The 15,356-nt window shown below is 41.7% G+C and overlaps 1 protein-coding gene across 1 annotated transcript in view; it reads left to right on the forward strand.

The window, feature by feature from the left end:
• The window catches only part of BEND3 (BEN domain containing 3), a 69,921-nt gene extending 54,777 nt beyond the window's left edge, over positions 1 to 15,144 (forward strand). Inside the window, exon 4 of the mRNA XM_036767777.1 lies at positions 12,718 to 15,144. Within this exon, the coding sequence (XP_036623672.1) occupies positions 12,718 to 14,976 (2,259 nt within the window). The 3' untranslated portion in view covers positions 14,977 to 15,144. The remainder of the gene's footprint in view (positions 1 to 12,717) is intronic.
• The last annotated feature ends 212 nt before the right edge of the window (positions 15,145 to 15,356 follow it).

Below are 15,356 nucleotides of genomic sequence, written 5' to 3' on the forward strand. Positions count from 1 at the left end.
TGTGAGTGGACAAAAACAGTTTCCAGGAGAAACTGAAAGGCTTTTGTTTGATGCTAGTTTTCATATAGTTGCATTCAATAGAGAAAAGGTCTTCAGCTTCAGTTTTCTTTGCTAAAGACAATGACCTTTGGAAAGGAAAAGACAGAATAAAAATAGCTAATAGGGAGTTGATACCCAAGCTAAGTAGGGCTGCAATAGTAAGAGACGGCTCTGCTCTCCGGCTCAATGAAATCAAGCCTTGAATATTGAAAGAACTGGTGGATGTCATTGCTGAGATGCTGTCAGTGATATCTGAAAGATGATGAAGATTAGAGAGGTACCCTAGGACTGGTGGATAAGTGTACTGATTTAGAGAGAGGGAGAGAGGGAGAGGAATCTTGAAACTGTAGATCAGGGAGCTTGACATAGACTTCTGGAAATGTTCTAGAATGTGTTACTAAAGAAATGGTTTGTGAATGTCTAGAAAAAGAATTGGGAGCTACAAAGAGCTAGCTTGGGTTCCCTAAGAACCCACTCTAGACTAATGTGATTTTCTTTTTTGACAGTTATAAACTAGTTAATCAGGAGAACACTATAAAGTTTACTTCAACTCTAATAAAATATTTGATAAAGCATCTCATATTGCTCTTGTGGAAAAGATGGATGGTTGCCAGCTATCATCTGATAGATAGTACAGTCAGTTGGATTTGGAATTGGTTGAATGACTGGACCCCCAAATAGACAGGATGGTTTGATGTTGGCTTGGAAGCAGTCTCTATAATGGAGCAGCATTCATCATTGTCCCTATGTTGTCTAGCAGTTTTACCAGTGACCTGGCTAAAAGGACAGATAAAATGCTTATCAGATTTCAGAGTCAATAAACGTTTATTAAAAACCTACTGTGTGCTAGGCACCGTGCTAAACACTGCTAAGGATACAAAGAAAGGCATAATACAGTTCCTCCCTTCAAGAAGCTCACAGTCTAATTGGGGGAAGACATGAAAAGAAGTAGAAGTTATCCGAGACTGTTACTCTTAGGGCATGATGGGGGCCTTCAGCTGGGTGGGAAATGATCTGAGGAGGTGAGAGTTTCAGAGTTGTTTTCACCTTGCCACATGATGAGTTTCTGGAGATCATAATGACGAGGTGAATGCTCTGGGTAGGCTCCTTAAATGGTGGAAGATCTGGGAGAGGCTCTCTAGTGAGTTGCAGTAACTAACATACCGAGTGATAGGATCTAAAAAGAGATCCCAGCAGGAAAGAAAATTAGAATCTAATCAGATGAAATTTAGTAGCAATAAATTTAAAGTCTTTGTTGTTCAGTCATTTATAACTGAAGGCTTTTGAGGTTTTCTTGGCGAAGACACTGGAGTGGTTTGCCATTTCCTTCTCCAGCTCTTTTGACAGATGACAAAACTGAGGCAAACAGGGTTAAGTGACTTGCCAAGGGTCACACAGCTAGTATCTGAGGTTTGATTTGATCTCTGGTCTTCCTGACTGTGCCACCTAGCTGCCTTATAAAGTCTGAGGCTTAGATTCAAAAAATTAACTTCTTAAGTACAAGGTAGAGGAGGTATGGCTAGGCAGCAATTCTTATAAGGATCTGAGGGGTTAGTGGATTGAAAGATCAGTATGAGGCAAAAGCATGATTTGGTAGCTCCCCAAAAGCCAATACAGTCTTGGGCTGCAGAGAGAGATGACAGTTCCATTATACTCTGCTCTGGTCACATCTGGAATATGATGTCCAGGTCTGGGCCCCACATTTTAGAAAGGACATTTATAGGTCAAAAAGCATCCAAAAAACAATAAGAATGATGGTCTTGAGTTCAAATGATGATGTGTTGCAGGATTTGGGGGTGTTTAGCCTAAAGAAGAAAAGAATCATTTGGGATATGATGTTGTTCTGTCATTTTCAGTGATGTCCAACTCTTTGTGACCCCATTTGAGGTTTTCTTGGCAAAGATACTGCAGTGGTTCTTCATTTCCTTTTCCAGCTTTTTCTACAGATGAGGAAACCGAGGCAAACTGGGCAAAGTGACTTGTCCAAGGTCGTACAGCTAGTAAAAGCGTCTGAGGCAGGATCTGAACTCAGGAAGAGAGAGATCTTCCTTGACGCCAGGCCCAGCACTTTCTCCACTGTACCATTTGGCTGCCCTGGAACATGGTAGTTGTCTTCAGATATATGATGGAATCTCATATGGCAGGAGAATTAGATCTATACTATTTGGCCCCAGAGGGCAGAACCAGGAATAATGAATAGAATCTGCAAACAAGTAGATTTAGACTCCTTGTCAGGGAAAACTTTACAGTAATTAGGGCTCTCTTAAAGTGGAATGAGCTATCTTAGAAGGTAATGATTTCCCCTTCAATGCAAGCCCTCTGACACAGTGATAGATTACTTATTGGCTGTGTTGTAGCGGTGACTTTTTCTGGCATGTATTGAATTAGATGGACGACCATTGAGATATCTTCCATCTTTGATGTTCTGTGGCTCAGCATGTAGATTTTTCTATCTGGGCAGTATATAAGGCACATCTTCCATTTAGATTCCTAATGCTATGATGGGTTTGTAGGTACGACTAATTGTAGACAAGAGATGCGTTTCTGAAGATTTATCTTAAAATCGAATTCTAATTTATGGCACTGGGGCAGTACCCTCCACATTAAAGGATTCGTCTAGTAACTCTTTTTTCAAAGTCATTTGTAATGTTCATAATCGTGTATTAATTTCTTCATTTTGTAAATCTGTTGTGTTTTTTTGGGTATGTAACTTAAAGACCAATAAATACATAGTCTGTGGGACCTAGAAAGCCTTTTATTGTGGTAGTATATTATTATGACTTAACATTGTTGGAAACCACATTCCCAATCTACAGGAAACAAAAAAAAAAAGGAAAATGCTTTGAACCTCTTGGGAGGTGGGTAAAAAGGAGAAATCAAACCCACACATTTGCTTCTCCCTCATTCCCTTTTCCTTCCCTGAGCTTCTGCCTGTGCACACACTCATGCAACCTGCAGGCTTTCTGTCTGGTGATATTTTCTTTGCTGAATGATTTGGGGGGCTGGGGAGAGTCTAGATAGTTTTTTTTTCTAATTTGATGATTACTATCATAAGGCAGACCAAGAGAATCTTGAAGGGCTCAGCTGTAGAGCTCAGATTTCCTCTCTCCATCCCAAATAACAATGTAAATATCACACAGTCATTCCATTGTACAACTGGCTTGCCACCAGGTCAGGAACAATATAGGGTGTCCCTAAAGTCTGGACACATAGGCAAAAATGCATATTTTCAAGAAATGAAATGAATGAAATTTTCAGCAATGTTTTATTTAATTGGAATATTAACAAATAACATCTTCAATATGATTTCCATCATTTGTGATGCAAAGATTGATGTGCTTTGCAAGATTCATATGAACTCAATGCAGTACCTCCACATTGCCATCAATTTTAGCACATTCACTCTTTATGCATTCAATCAGGTGTGTTGCATCTGTGATTTTCATTGAGTGCACTTTCTCCTTTAGCATACCCCAGAAAAAGTCGCTGAACAACACAGAGTCTTCAGTGAAACGCTTATTGCAGTGTTGAGGAGATTTCCTATGTGTCCAGACTTTAGGGACATCCTGTAGAAGGGATTTCCATTTATCTGTCTGTCTGTCTATCTATTCATTCATTCATTGGTTAGGGATTACTTGCTGTTCCTATGGGCTTTCTACTGGGATGTGAAAATAACTTACATAAAACTGGGTGTTATAGATGCTTTTAAATAAACAATATTGCACTTTTAGCACTTTTCTTTCTTAAGGCTATACAGTACAGCCTTAATTTTCTCTGGCAGACCCTCCACACCAGGTTCTTTCATCTGTCTCCAAGAGACTGTGGACCATCGATCAGGTCTGAAGAGAGAGCAGGATTAGTAAAGGGCTCTCCCTGGTCATTCGTTAGCTAACACAGGCAGCTCTAGGAAGGCATTTGAACCACTCATCAGGTCATTAGAGCTCTAATTTGATTTTCTTTGACTTATAGCTATTAGGGAAGTAAAGTGGCTATCTGTGATTTAATTTATGAGTGTATTTTTGTTTTAAGATACATCTATTGACTTTGTGGGAGATGCCAGAGCAAAGTCAATCCTTCTTTAACATGATGCAGATTAATTCGCTAAAGGGAAGATCCTTAACACAATCAATGAAAATGAGATAGGTCTCTGTAAGCCTGGGAAATGCTGAAGAACCAAAGGTTTATGTGACCATGTTAGGCAGACTCCATTTCTTGACCATCCATTGAATGGTATCTTCTGGTTCCTGTGTCACATACCAGACATTTGTACACCATCTGTGGTTTTCCCCTAGGGATTCTGTCTGCATTTTTTGGCAAGCAGAATTAAGTACTTCAGCGACTAAAATTTGTTCTCTAGACACTTTTTAAAGAAAAGACTCAATCAATGAGCGTCCATTAAAAACGTACTGTGTGCAAAAGCACTGTAATAAGCACCGGGGATATAGAGGAAGGCAAAAGCCAGTTTCTGCCCTCAGGAAGCTCACTATCCGATAGAGGAGAGAAGCAGCAAATAAATATGTACAGGTAGGAAATAATTAACAGAAGGAAGGTACTAGGGTTAAGAGAGATTGGGAAAGGCTTCCTGTTGAAGGTGGCATTTTAGTTGGGACTTGTAGGAAACCATGAGAGTGAGAGCCTTCTGGGCATGGGGCACAGCCAGAGAAATTGCTGGGAGCAGAGAGGTGGAGTGACTTGTGAGAGAAACAGAAAGTAGGTTAAGGGTCACAGGGTAAAAGAGTGTATGATAGGGAGTAAGGTGTAAGAAGACTGGAAAGTTTGTTTTTGGGTTTGGAGTTTTTTTTTGGCGGGGGGGGTTGTTTTGTAAGGCTTTGAAGGCCAAGCAGAAAATTTTTTATTTGATCCTGGAGGTGATAGGGAGATATTAGAGTATTTTGAATATGAGGGCAACACGATCACACTTGTAAATGAAACTAGACTGTGTCTGGACAGTTAACCAAAGTTGTAGCAAATACTGCCCTTCTGGTTGAAGATGACCTCTCCTCTTCCAAGTGAGGACATGCAACCTAAAAATGCTCCTCATTTGAATGCCCATTTTCTAAGTGTAATAAGACCGTGTCTCTCGCTGCTGATTAATACTCTGCGTAGGTCCAGCCATTTACTTCGCTGTGCATCCAGAAGTGCCCATTAATCAGCTTGTCCACTCTCTGCCATGTCTGATTGTTTAATTAAGCCCTCAAAAATACATTCAAGTAAAACTCAACGTGAAAAAAGGCAAAAGGCAGTCAGAGCACCAGCCATCTAATTCACTTAATTTGGGTGTACTGTGCTGCATACAGATTTTGGAATTTCTCAATAAGCTTGCAGATTTTGTACTGCACAATGAAAATTAGCTGTGCCAGCAACTTTGTCACCGACTTTGGGAAGAGCACCTGCTGTGGGCTGGTAGGCAGGTAGGGTTGTACCCATGCCATGGAATCCCACAAATCAAGGGGAATCAAAAAGGGATTACCCTCATGGAGGCAGTGATATAAGTAGGAGGTTAGTTACCATTTGCTGTTGGTTACAGCCCTATAATAACCAGCTAGATCAGTTACTGTCTAGGGTATCGAGGTCAAGATTGTCTTGGCAGTAGCTATATTGGGGCCACTCTGATCACTGGCTTTTTGTTCTTTGTAGCCCTAGGAACCAGAGTTTTGCGAGGAAGCTTCAGAGAGACAGATTTAGGCCCTGTGTAAGAAGAAACTCTGTAGTAAAATGGGCTGTCCCAGAGTAAAAGGAGCTAGATTCAAAAGCTAGATGACCACTCCTGACATAACTAGATTCCTTTAATGGGACACTTTTGTTTGTCCGCCTCTACTAAGAGGTTAGATGAGTCAGGCTACTGGAAGAACTTTGAAAGTGGAAGAAATGCATTTTTAAAAAAGATATAATTTATTACCTTGGGTTTTTTTTTCACAATAGAAGAGTCATTATTGGATATGCTCCTCCCCTCTCATTCGACCTAGGAATTAAACTCTTACTTGTTTGTTCTTTTTTTCTTTGTTAAATATATTCATTTGATGTTTTATTTTCCCCCAATAACATGTAAAAAAAAATTTTAACACTTTTTAAAAATCTTGAGTTCCAAATTCTCTTCCTCCCTGCCATTCCCCCTCATCGAGAAGGCAAGCAATTTGATATAGGTCATACATGTACAAAACATTTCCATGTTAGTCATGTTGTAAAAGAAAACCCAGACAAACAAAAAAACCAAGAAAAATAAAGTTTTTAAAAAGCATGCTTTGATCTGCATTTCTTTCTCTGGAGGTCTAGTGCATTTTTCATCATAAGTCTGTCTGAGTTGTCTTGTATCCTGAGAATAGCTAAGTCGAATAGCTAAATCATTCACAGCTGACCGCTGTACAGTATTGCTACTACTGTGTACTGTGTTCTGGTTCTGCTCACTTCAGTTTGCATCAGTTCATCTAAGTCTAGGTTTTTCTGAGAGCGTCCTGCTTGTCATTTCTTATACCACAATAGTATTCTATCACAATCGAATACCATAACTTGTTAAGCCATTCCCCAACTGATGGACATCCCTTCAATTTCCAGTTCTTTGCCACTGCTGAAAGAGCTCTGCTATACGTATTTTTCTGTATATAGCTCTTTTTCCTTTTTGTTTTTTATCTCTTCTGGTTACAGACCTAGTAGTGGTATTGCTGGGTCAAAGGGTATGCACAGTTTAATAGCCCTTTGGGCATAGTTCCAAGTTGTTCTCCAAAATGGTTGAATCAGTTCACAGCTCCACCAACAATGCATTAGTGTCTCAATTTTCCCACATCCCCTCCAATATTTGTCATTTTCCTTTTCTGTCATATTAGCTAATCTGATAGATGTGGGGTGGCACCTCAGATAAACCCTCATTTGTAAGGAAGACAATTAAGTAAAACAGTTAACACAGTGATCATATCTGACAGTGTATGTACCATTCTGCCCTCATCATCTCTACTTTTCTACTGAGAGGAAGGAAGTGTGTTTCATTTTCTATTCTCTGGGACCATTGTTATTTTAGTAACATTGTTATGTTGTGTATATTCTTTTGGTTCTGCTTATTTAAATTCTGTGTTAGTACATAAAATTCTTTCCCTGTGTTTGAGATAGTAGTTTTAGACTATACAGCTGACACATACCACATTTGAGCAGAGGATATATTACCACCCCTATGGGCTACTAGGGACAGCTCATGCTGCATTTGGAATCAGGAAGACTCATCTTCCCAAGTTCAAATCTGGCCTCAGACTCTTACTAACTGTGTGACCCTGGGCAAGTCATTTAACATGTTTCTTGAACTGTAAAATGGGGATAACAGCATCTAAATTAAATGAGGTAATAATTACAAATGCTTAGCATAGTACCTGACATGTAGTGGGCATTACATAAATGCTTACCCCTTCCCCCTTCCACATTGATCATCTGGAACAGCCCTATATCACTCCGGCCTTAATTTTGCAATTCCCTTGACCTTTATGAAGCTTGAATATCACTTTTTAGGGGTAGAAGCAAAGTCAAAATTTATATTTCTTTTAGGAAACACTGGAGAATATTTAAAGATGATCCTGTTTGGTATAGGTAGGTAGGTAGATAGATAGATGGATAGATTGCATATGTTTATTAGTTAAAATATTCTACTTTGACTTTATTTACTGTTTATTTATGCCTATATCAAGACAAAATATGATATTGTTCTTGAGAAAAAAAAGACCTTGCACTTCTGTAGGATCCTAAACCTCCCTCTTTTTCCCCTTTTGTAGACAAACTAAGACACTGAATTAAGTGACTTACTCAAAATTTTGTGGTAAGCCTGCATTTGAACTGGTACTCTAGAGTCCACTTTTTATTTATGCCTACACCAAGTCATTTTCCACCCACTTCTTAATTTTAACCTTCTCTTGTAATGAAGAAAAGCAAGTGAAAAATTTTAATACAGAGACCTTGTCTGACAAATATTCTTCCTAGTAGTCCCCCACTTGTGTGCTGCAAAGGAAGAGCTAGCTACGATTCACTATCTCTTTAGTAGGACCTTCTTTGATTTTTAGTTATCTTTTAATGTATATTATTGCAGGTATTGTGTATCTTGGTTTTGCTTATTTTGCTTTGCATCAGTTCATAGAAATTTTCCCATGGTTCTCTGAATTCCTCATATTTGTCATTTCTTATTGCACAGTCATCCCATTACATTCAGATGCTACATTTTTTTTTAACGATTCCTCATTGATAGGCACCTGCTTTATTTCCAAAGCATGTATGTGTGTGTATGTGTTTACTGCATAGTGAGACTTACAATTTGATTTTAAATTTTGCTTCTCTCGTAATTTACTAGGAGTTTTCTTTTTTTGCAAGGTATTTATTTACTTGGCAGAGAGGCTAAATATTTTTTTTCAATAATCTAAAGTTTTGGAATAGGAAATATTTTGAAAATATAGTGAAAGACATTTGAGAAAATACAATGTTAAGAAGTAGTTCTCAAAATATACTCTTTGTAGATTTTCATTTGGGGATTCCCTATCCAAATGAGAATTGCTTTTAAACATGTAGAAATTTATAAATACAGTGAATACTTTTATATATTATTACCATTTACATTAGTTATAGTTGACACATGGAATCTCCAGTGTTGCTTATGAATTGGGTCCTTATAATCACATTGCTCTGCCTGTAGCTTACACTCTTTGCCAAGGACTAATTAATAAATATGCTCATTGTTTGCCTTGAAGCTAGCTTTTCCAAACTTTCATATAGTTTCCTAACATCTCATGAGGACTTAGCATCATCTTTAAAGCTGTGAAGCTCTGCTCAAGCCCTGGATTCAGTTCCTAGACTAGTCCTCCAATAAATACATGGAGTCAGTTAAGTATACAGTATAGTCAAAGAATTTATCCTTGAGCTGAGACTCAATCAGATTTGCCTGGGAACAATACTTAGATTGCCTAGAATGGGGATTCTTAATGGTTTCTCTTAGGCATTCTCTTGAAACCTATGGACCTCTTTCAGGATGAAATGCACAAAATAAAATACATGGGAATACAAAGGAAACCAATTATTTTGAAATACTCTTATTAAACTATAAGAAGGAAAAAGAAACAAAAAAAGTAAACTTCAGGTTAAGAACTGGCCTGGAAGGAGAAAAGATACTTTATTATTGAAATACGACAAGTTGCTTTGATATTTTTCAGTGATGTTTTTCAGTTTTTCAATATTTTTCAATTTTGATTTATCATTTAATCTTGGTTGATTTGAAATTTTTCCTCAGTTTACATTTCCCCACCATTGATCTTGAATCCCCAGAAAAGTGTAAATAAAATTGGGATCATGCTCTATAAATTTTTATGGTCAGAGTACACCTTGCTTCTGAAGTGTTATAGTCAGTCAGTCAACTAGCATTTCTTAAGTGCCTCCTCTATCTGTGCTAAGTTCTGGGGATCCAAAGAAAGGCAAGAGACACTCATAGATGATTGTAGTTACCTTAAAATATGATACTGTCTTGAGGAAAAAAAAAATCCCTTGCACTTGCACGGAGCCTAAGGTTCCCTCTTTTTCCCCCTTTATAGAAAAAAGGTGAGACACTGGATTATGTGACTTGTTCAGAATTTCATGGCAAGCCTGCATTTGAGCTGGCACCCTAGAGGCCACTTGGGCTTGCTGGTTCGGTGTTGTTAACCACACGTTCTGCCCCCTCTTTTAGTTACCATTTGCATTCTTTCTAGAATATTACCAATAGAACAGCAGAGCAGGCATTCCCATTTGTTTTTAGGCATTGCCTTAGATCACAAGGCCACCATTTAACTCAAACAACCAACCAAAAAACCCTCTCCCATTCTTTTAGAAGACAAAGGTGAGAAGTCTGGCATAGGTCATTGGCAGCCAGAGCCAGTAAGAACTACCAGCTGTTGGAGGCATCATAAAACCTGAACTCCTGGGTATTTGATGTATATATTGGAGCCAGACTAAAAAAATCCCACCAAAATAACATTGTTTTCCTCAGGAACATATTAAGGAAAATATGCTTCTCTTCAGAGCCTATAAGCTTGACTTTATCTGTGAATCCAAGAAAATCTTGTAAGGGCAGCTGTGTGGTTCAGTGGATAGAGGTCTGGACTTGGGGGTCAGGGAGACCTGAGCACACATCCTGCTTCAGATACTTATTAGCTTTGTGGATGTAAGCCAGTCGTAACCTCTCTCAGACCTAGGTTCCTCACTTGAAAATGGGGATAATATTAACACCTACATCACAGAGTTATTGTGAGGATCAAATGGAATAATCTTTGTAAAACAATAAATAGATCAACATTTAATTAATATTAATTTATTAATTATTTGCAATATTATTAATCATTAATAATCAAATTAAAACTTAAAGTATTCGTTAATTATTTATAATATTGATTATTATAATTAAGTATTGGTATAATTAATATTTTAAATTTAATATTAATGATATTACAGATAAACACGGGTGTAAGGTGAAAGACTCATTAGGGTTTTAGTCCTGACTCTGCCACTAACAAGCTGTATTGGTTTTCCCATTTCCAGTCCTTTTCCCTTTCCATTCTTCCTCCTGCTGCCTCCTACTCCATTCCTCTGGGCTCCTTCTCCCGTTGGTGAGTTCTTCCTGGAACCTCCATTTTGGGGGAAGGTCTCAAACCAGTCACCTGTTACTCTCTAGCCCTCCCTATCCCGAGATACTTTCTTCTCCTTCTTCCCCTTGTGTGTATTGTCTTCCCCCATCACAGGGTAGGTTCCCTGAGGCCAAGGGGCTGTCTTTCTCTTTGTTTGTGCCTGGCACATAGTAAGCACTTAAAAAATGCTCATTGATGTGAATGTTGAAAACTATCTTTACATGTAATTGGAAAAAATAAAATACTATTAAGTGGGGGAAAAAATAAAAAGAAAACACACACACAAAATGCTTGTTGACTGATCGTTACTTAAAATTGATATGAAACAAGGTGTTTTTCCCCAAGTGGGATGTTGAAAGTTTACTGGGAGAAGCGAATTACCAGCTCACTTTCCACAGGAAATAAATGCCTGCCTGGGGATATCCATTCTTCTGGTAAAACCCACTTAACCACTATGGAAAATCCTTGTGGCACATGAATTAATGTGGGTACAGTTTGAATAAAGGCAGATGCCATCTTTTCAGTGCTCTCCATCCTGCGGTTGGATGAATGCATTTCTGCTCTCTAGACTCTCTAATGGAGGAGGCACAGATTTGGGCCGCAGGGGCTCCCATTCTCTACTCGAGCCATTGAGTGGTCCTTTTCTAGCCCATGCTAGGACTGAGATGGAGGACACCCTTGGCTAAGGATAGAACACTTTTAGGGGCCCTTCTTTGGATCCTGAGCCTCTCTAGGGGCGATGGGGGGGCTTTGAAGAGGAGGCCCAACGCCATCCAGGCTTTGCTGGGATCGTTTATTATGGGAGAGGATTCCCCCAGACCTCCTAGAATCACAGACTGGAGGGATAAGGAGTAGGCCTGTAGAAATGCTGTTCTGGGAAATTCAGCAAGTAGTTTCCTGCCTCCCCAGAGAAAACATCCCCTGTGGGATAGATGCCTGAGGTTGGACTTGTTCAAGGAGCAGTGAGATCGGTTTGACGGCAGGTAGGATGGTCCGATTAAACGGCTCCAGCTTCTCTTCGGCCTGGCCCAGCAGCACTTTGATGGGCATCTGCCGCTGGGTCGGTGGGGAATTATCTACCATTTATAAAGCACTTTGAAGTTTGCAAAGCGCTCTGCAAACATTATTAGATTCTCAAAAAACCTGGAAGGCAGGTTATAGATGAGGATACTGAGGCCGGCAACAATTAAGGGGCTTGCTCAGGTTCACCCAGCTAGTAAGTGCACAAAAACAGATTTGAATTCAGGTGTACCTGACCGCAGGCCCGATGCTCTGCGCACCATGGCGCCACCTACTGGTCGTGACTTCTTGTGCTTCCTGTGTTTTTTCATTTTGATGGCATTTTTTAGATTTTATCTTAATTTATTTTCAAAAAAACCCTAGAAAGGCGAGATAGCAGACTTTATTGTCTCCATTTTACCGAAGGGGTGAAGTGATTTGCGTATCACCCAGCTAGGCAGTAGCAGAGCCCGATCTAGAACCCAAGACTGTTGGCCTGTGTTTTCAGTTCTGTCTTTTGCAGAAACACATAGCCAAGCTCCATCCTTTTTAGTGTACGAGGGCCTGTGACCGGTGCCAGGTCAGGCCAGTTAGTGAAGGGACTCCCGGTTCTCACTTCTTTGTTTTCCCTTCAGGGAGAAGAAGAACCTCAGAGCTGTGTCTGGACCACTCTAATGAAGTGGGAATCCTCTCTCTCACCAGTAGCAATAATAATAAAAAAGGATAGTAATAATAGTAAGAGTTGTAATAGTGATAACAGATAGCCCTTTAAGGTGTGCGGAGCGCTGTGCTTACGTTACCTCATCTTTAAATTATATGCTGATTCAGAGTTGGGGAGTTGAATAGCCTATGTGAAGTTGAACTGATTGGGTTTCTCTGGAAGGAGTAAGTCAGGGTTGGAAAAATTCTGCCTCTCTGTGAGCTTCTTCCAATTAACCTGCCCTCCCATCTCTGTCGGTCATTGACGTTTCTCAGTGTGTGTGCTGTGGGTAAGGGGGACGAGAGGATAGATAAATGGTAGAACCCACGTAACCACTGTGGAAAACTTTTCTTTCTCCCCTAGGCACTTCTGGCCGGCATGAAGAACAGAGATACCAACTCACCCAACCAGGGGAATGGAGAGCAGGCCAATAAAAGCAAGAGCTCGGGCATTGGGTGGCTGTGTGAGGAGGAACCCTTGAATGATGTAACCACCCCCTCCTATAAAAAGCCTCTGTACGGTATCTCACACAAGATCACCGAGAAGAAGAACCCCACCGGGGGAGACCAGTTTACCAACTATGAACTCTATGAGAGAGTCACTTCCAGCAATAGCCCATCACCCCTCCGGCTCCTGAATGAGCAGAGAAAACGGGACTCTAGCAACACTGCTCCGGTGGCCGTGCTTACCGGGGCCGACAACGACCCCAACATCTACTCCTTGATCCAGAAGATGTTCTATACTCTCAACACGCTTAATTCCAACATGTCCCAGTTGCACAGCAAAGTAGACCTGCTCTCCCTGGAAGTCAGTCGGATCAAGAAGCAGGTAAGCCCTACGGAGTCTGTGGCCGAGTTCCAGCCTCCACCGGAGTACCAACTCACGACAGCCGAGCTCAAGCAGATCGTGGACCAGAGCTCGTCGGGGGGTGACCTGGCCTGCCGCCTGCTGGTGCAGCTCTTCCCAGAGCTGTTCAGTGACAACGAGTTCAATCGGAGCTGTACCACCTGTGGCTTCGTGAACAAGAAGAAACTTGAGTCTCTCCATCTCCAGCTAATCCGAAACTACGTGGAAGTCTGCTATCCCTCCGTGAAGAACACGGCTGTGTGGCAAGTGGAGTGCCTGCCTCAGGTCAATGACTTCTTCAACCGTTTCTGGGCCCAGCGTGAGATGGAGAGCGGTCAGCCAAGCGGCCAGACGTCTGGCTTTTATGAGACGGAACAGGTGGAAACCCCCCACTTCCTAGATGACAAAGAGCAAGAAGAGGCTTTGTCCCTGGACCGCAGCAGTACCATTGCCTCTGACTACGTCCTTGATGCTCAGGACCTCAATGAGTTCTTAGATGAGGCCTCGTCCCCCGGTGAGTTCTCCGTCTTCCTCCTACACCGGCTGTTCCCTGAGCTCTTTGACCACCGTAAGCTGGCAGAAAGATACAGCTGCTACGGGGATGGTGGCAAGCAGGAGTTAGACCCCCAGCGCCTGCAGATTATCCGCCGCTACACGGAAATCTATTTCCCTGACGTTCAGGAGGAAGAGGCGTGGCAGCAGCAGTGCGCCCAGAGAATCAACGATGAGCTGGAAGGCCTCTGCCTCGATGGCAGCGAGTGTGAGCAGTTGAGGGACGATTGTTATGACTCCTCCAGCCTTCCCGACGACGTGTCCATCATCAAAGTGGAAGATAGCTTTGAGTACGAGAGGCCTGGCCGAAGGTCCAAGAAAATCTGGCTGGTTCCCATTGACTTTGACAAACTGGACATCCCCCCTCCCGACTTTGAAGTGCCAATGTCTGACTATCTGCTCAACAAGGAACAAATCCGGAGCATCTACGAAAGCAGCCTGTCCATAGGGAACTTTGCCTCTCGGCTCCTGGTTCACCTGTTCCCCGAGCTGTTCACCCATGAGAATCTGAGGAAACAGTATAATTGCAGTGGTTCCCTAGGGAAGAAACAACTCGATCCATCCCGGATCAAGCTCATCCGGCACTATGTGCAGCTCTTGTACCCCAGGGCCAAGAATGACCGGGTGTGGACGCTGGAGTTTGTTGGCAAGTTGGATGAGAGGTGCCGTCGGAGAGACACAGAGCAGAGGCGTACCTACCAGCAGCAGAGAAAAGTGCTCGTGCCCGGCCTCGAGAGGAGGGACTTCATGAACTATGCAATCAACCCCGAGAGGTTCCGAGAAGAATTTGAAGGCCCCCCGCTGCCTCCAGAAAGGAGCAGCAAGGACTTTTGTAAGATCCCCTTAGACGAATTGGTTGTCCCTTCCCCAGACTTCCCTGTGCCTTCTCTCTATCTGCTGTCTGACAAGGAGGTCCGGGAGATCGTGCAGCAGAGCCTCTCCGTGGGCAATTTTGCTGCCCGTCTCCTGGTCAGACTTTTCCCAGAACTCTTTACCCCAGAGAACCTCAGACTGCAATATAACCACTCTGGTGCTTGTAACAAGAAGCAACTCGACCCAACCCGACTACGACTGATCCGCCATTATGTCGAAGCTGTTTACCCTGTGGAGAAGATGGAGGAAGTGTGGCATTACGAATGTATCCCCAGCATCGACGAGAGGTGCCGGAGACCCAATAGAAAAAAGTGTGACATCTTGAAAAAAGCCAAGAAAGTGAAGAAGTGATGGGAAACTGTTCAACCTCTGAACCTTGGGGTCACTGAGTTCTTAGTGAAGGGCATACTTGGAGACTCAGATGGTTATTTTTTAGCATTGGTATGGCATCCACAGGGGTGCCCACTTGCAACAGTGGGAAGTGGCTTACTACATTTGCACACGTAGAGACCTACTAAAACAAAGCAACAAAAAGCTTTGAATTTTTTCTGGCCCTGGTCTGAAATGCATATGCACCAAGTTCCCTTAGGGCTCAGGCAGGTAGACTTTGCTCTGAGCAATAATTTTCCAACCTAGGATGGAAGAGTTTTTTACTCCTTTTTCATGGTTTAAACGACAAGTTATGCATCTGTATTGTTCCTCTTCCCACTTTTGCATCTTCCATTTTTATC

Source organism: Trichosurus vulpecula, chromosome 7, assembly GCF_011100635.1.
Source record: "Trichosurus vulpecula isolate mTriVul1 chromosome 7, mTriVul1.pri, whole genome shotgun sequence".
In the NCBI taxonomy this organism is placed as follows: Eukaryota; Metazoa; Chordata; class Mammalia; order Diprotodontia; family Phalangeridae; genus Trichosurus; species Trichosurus vulpecula.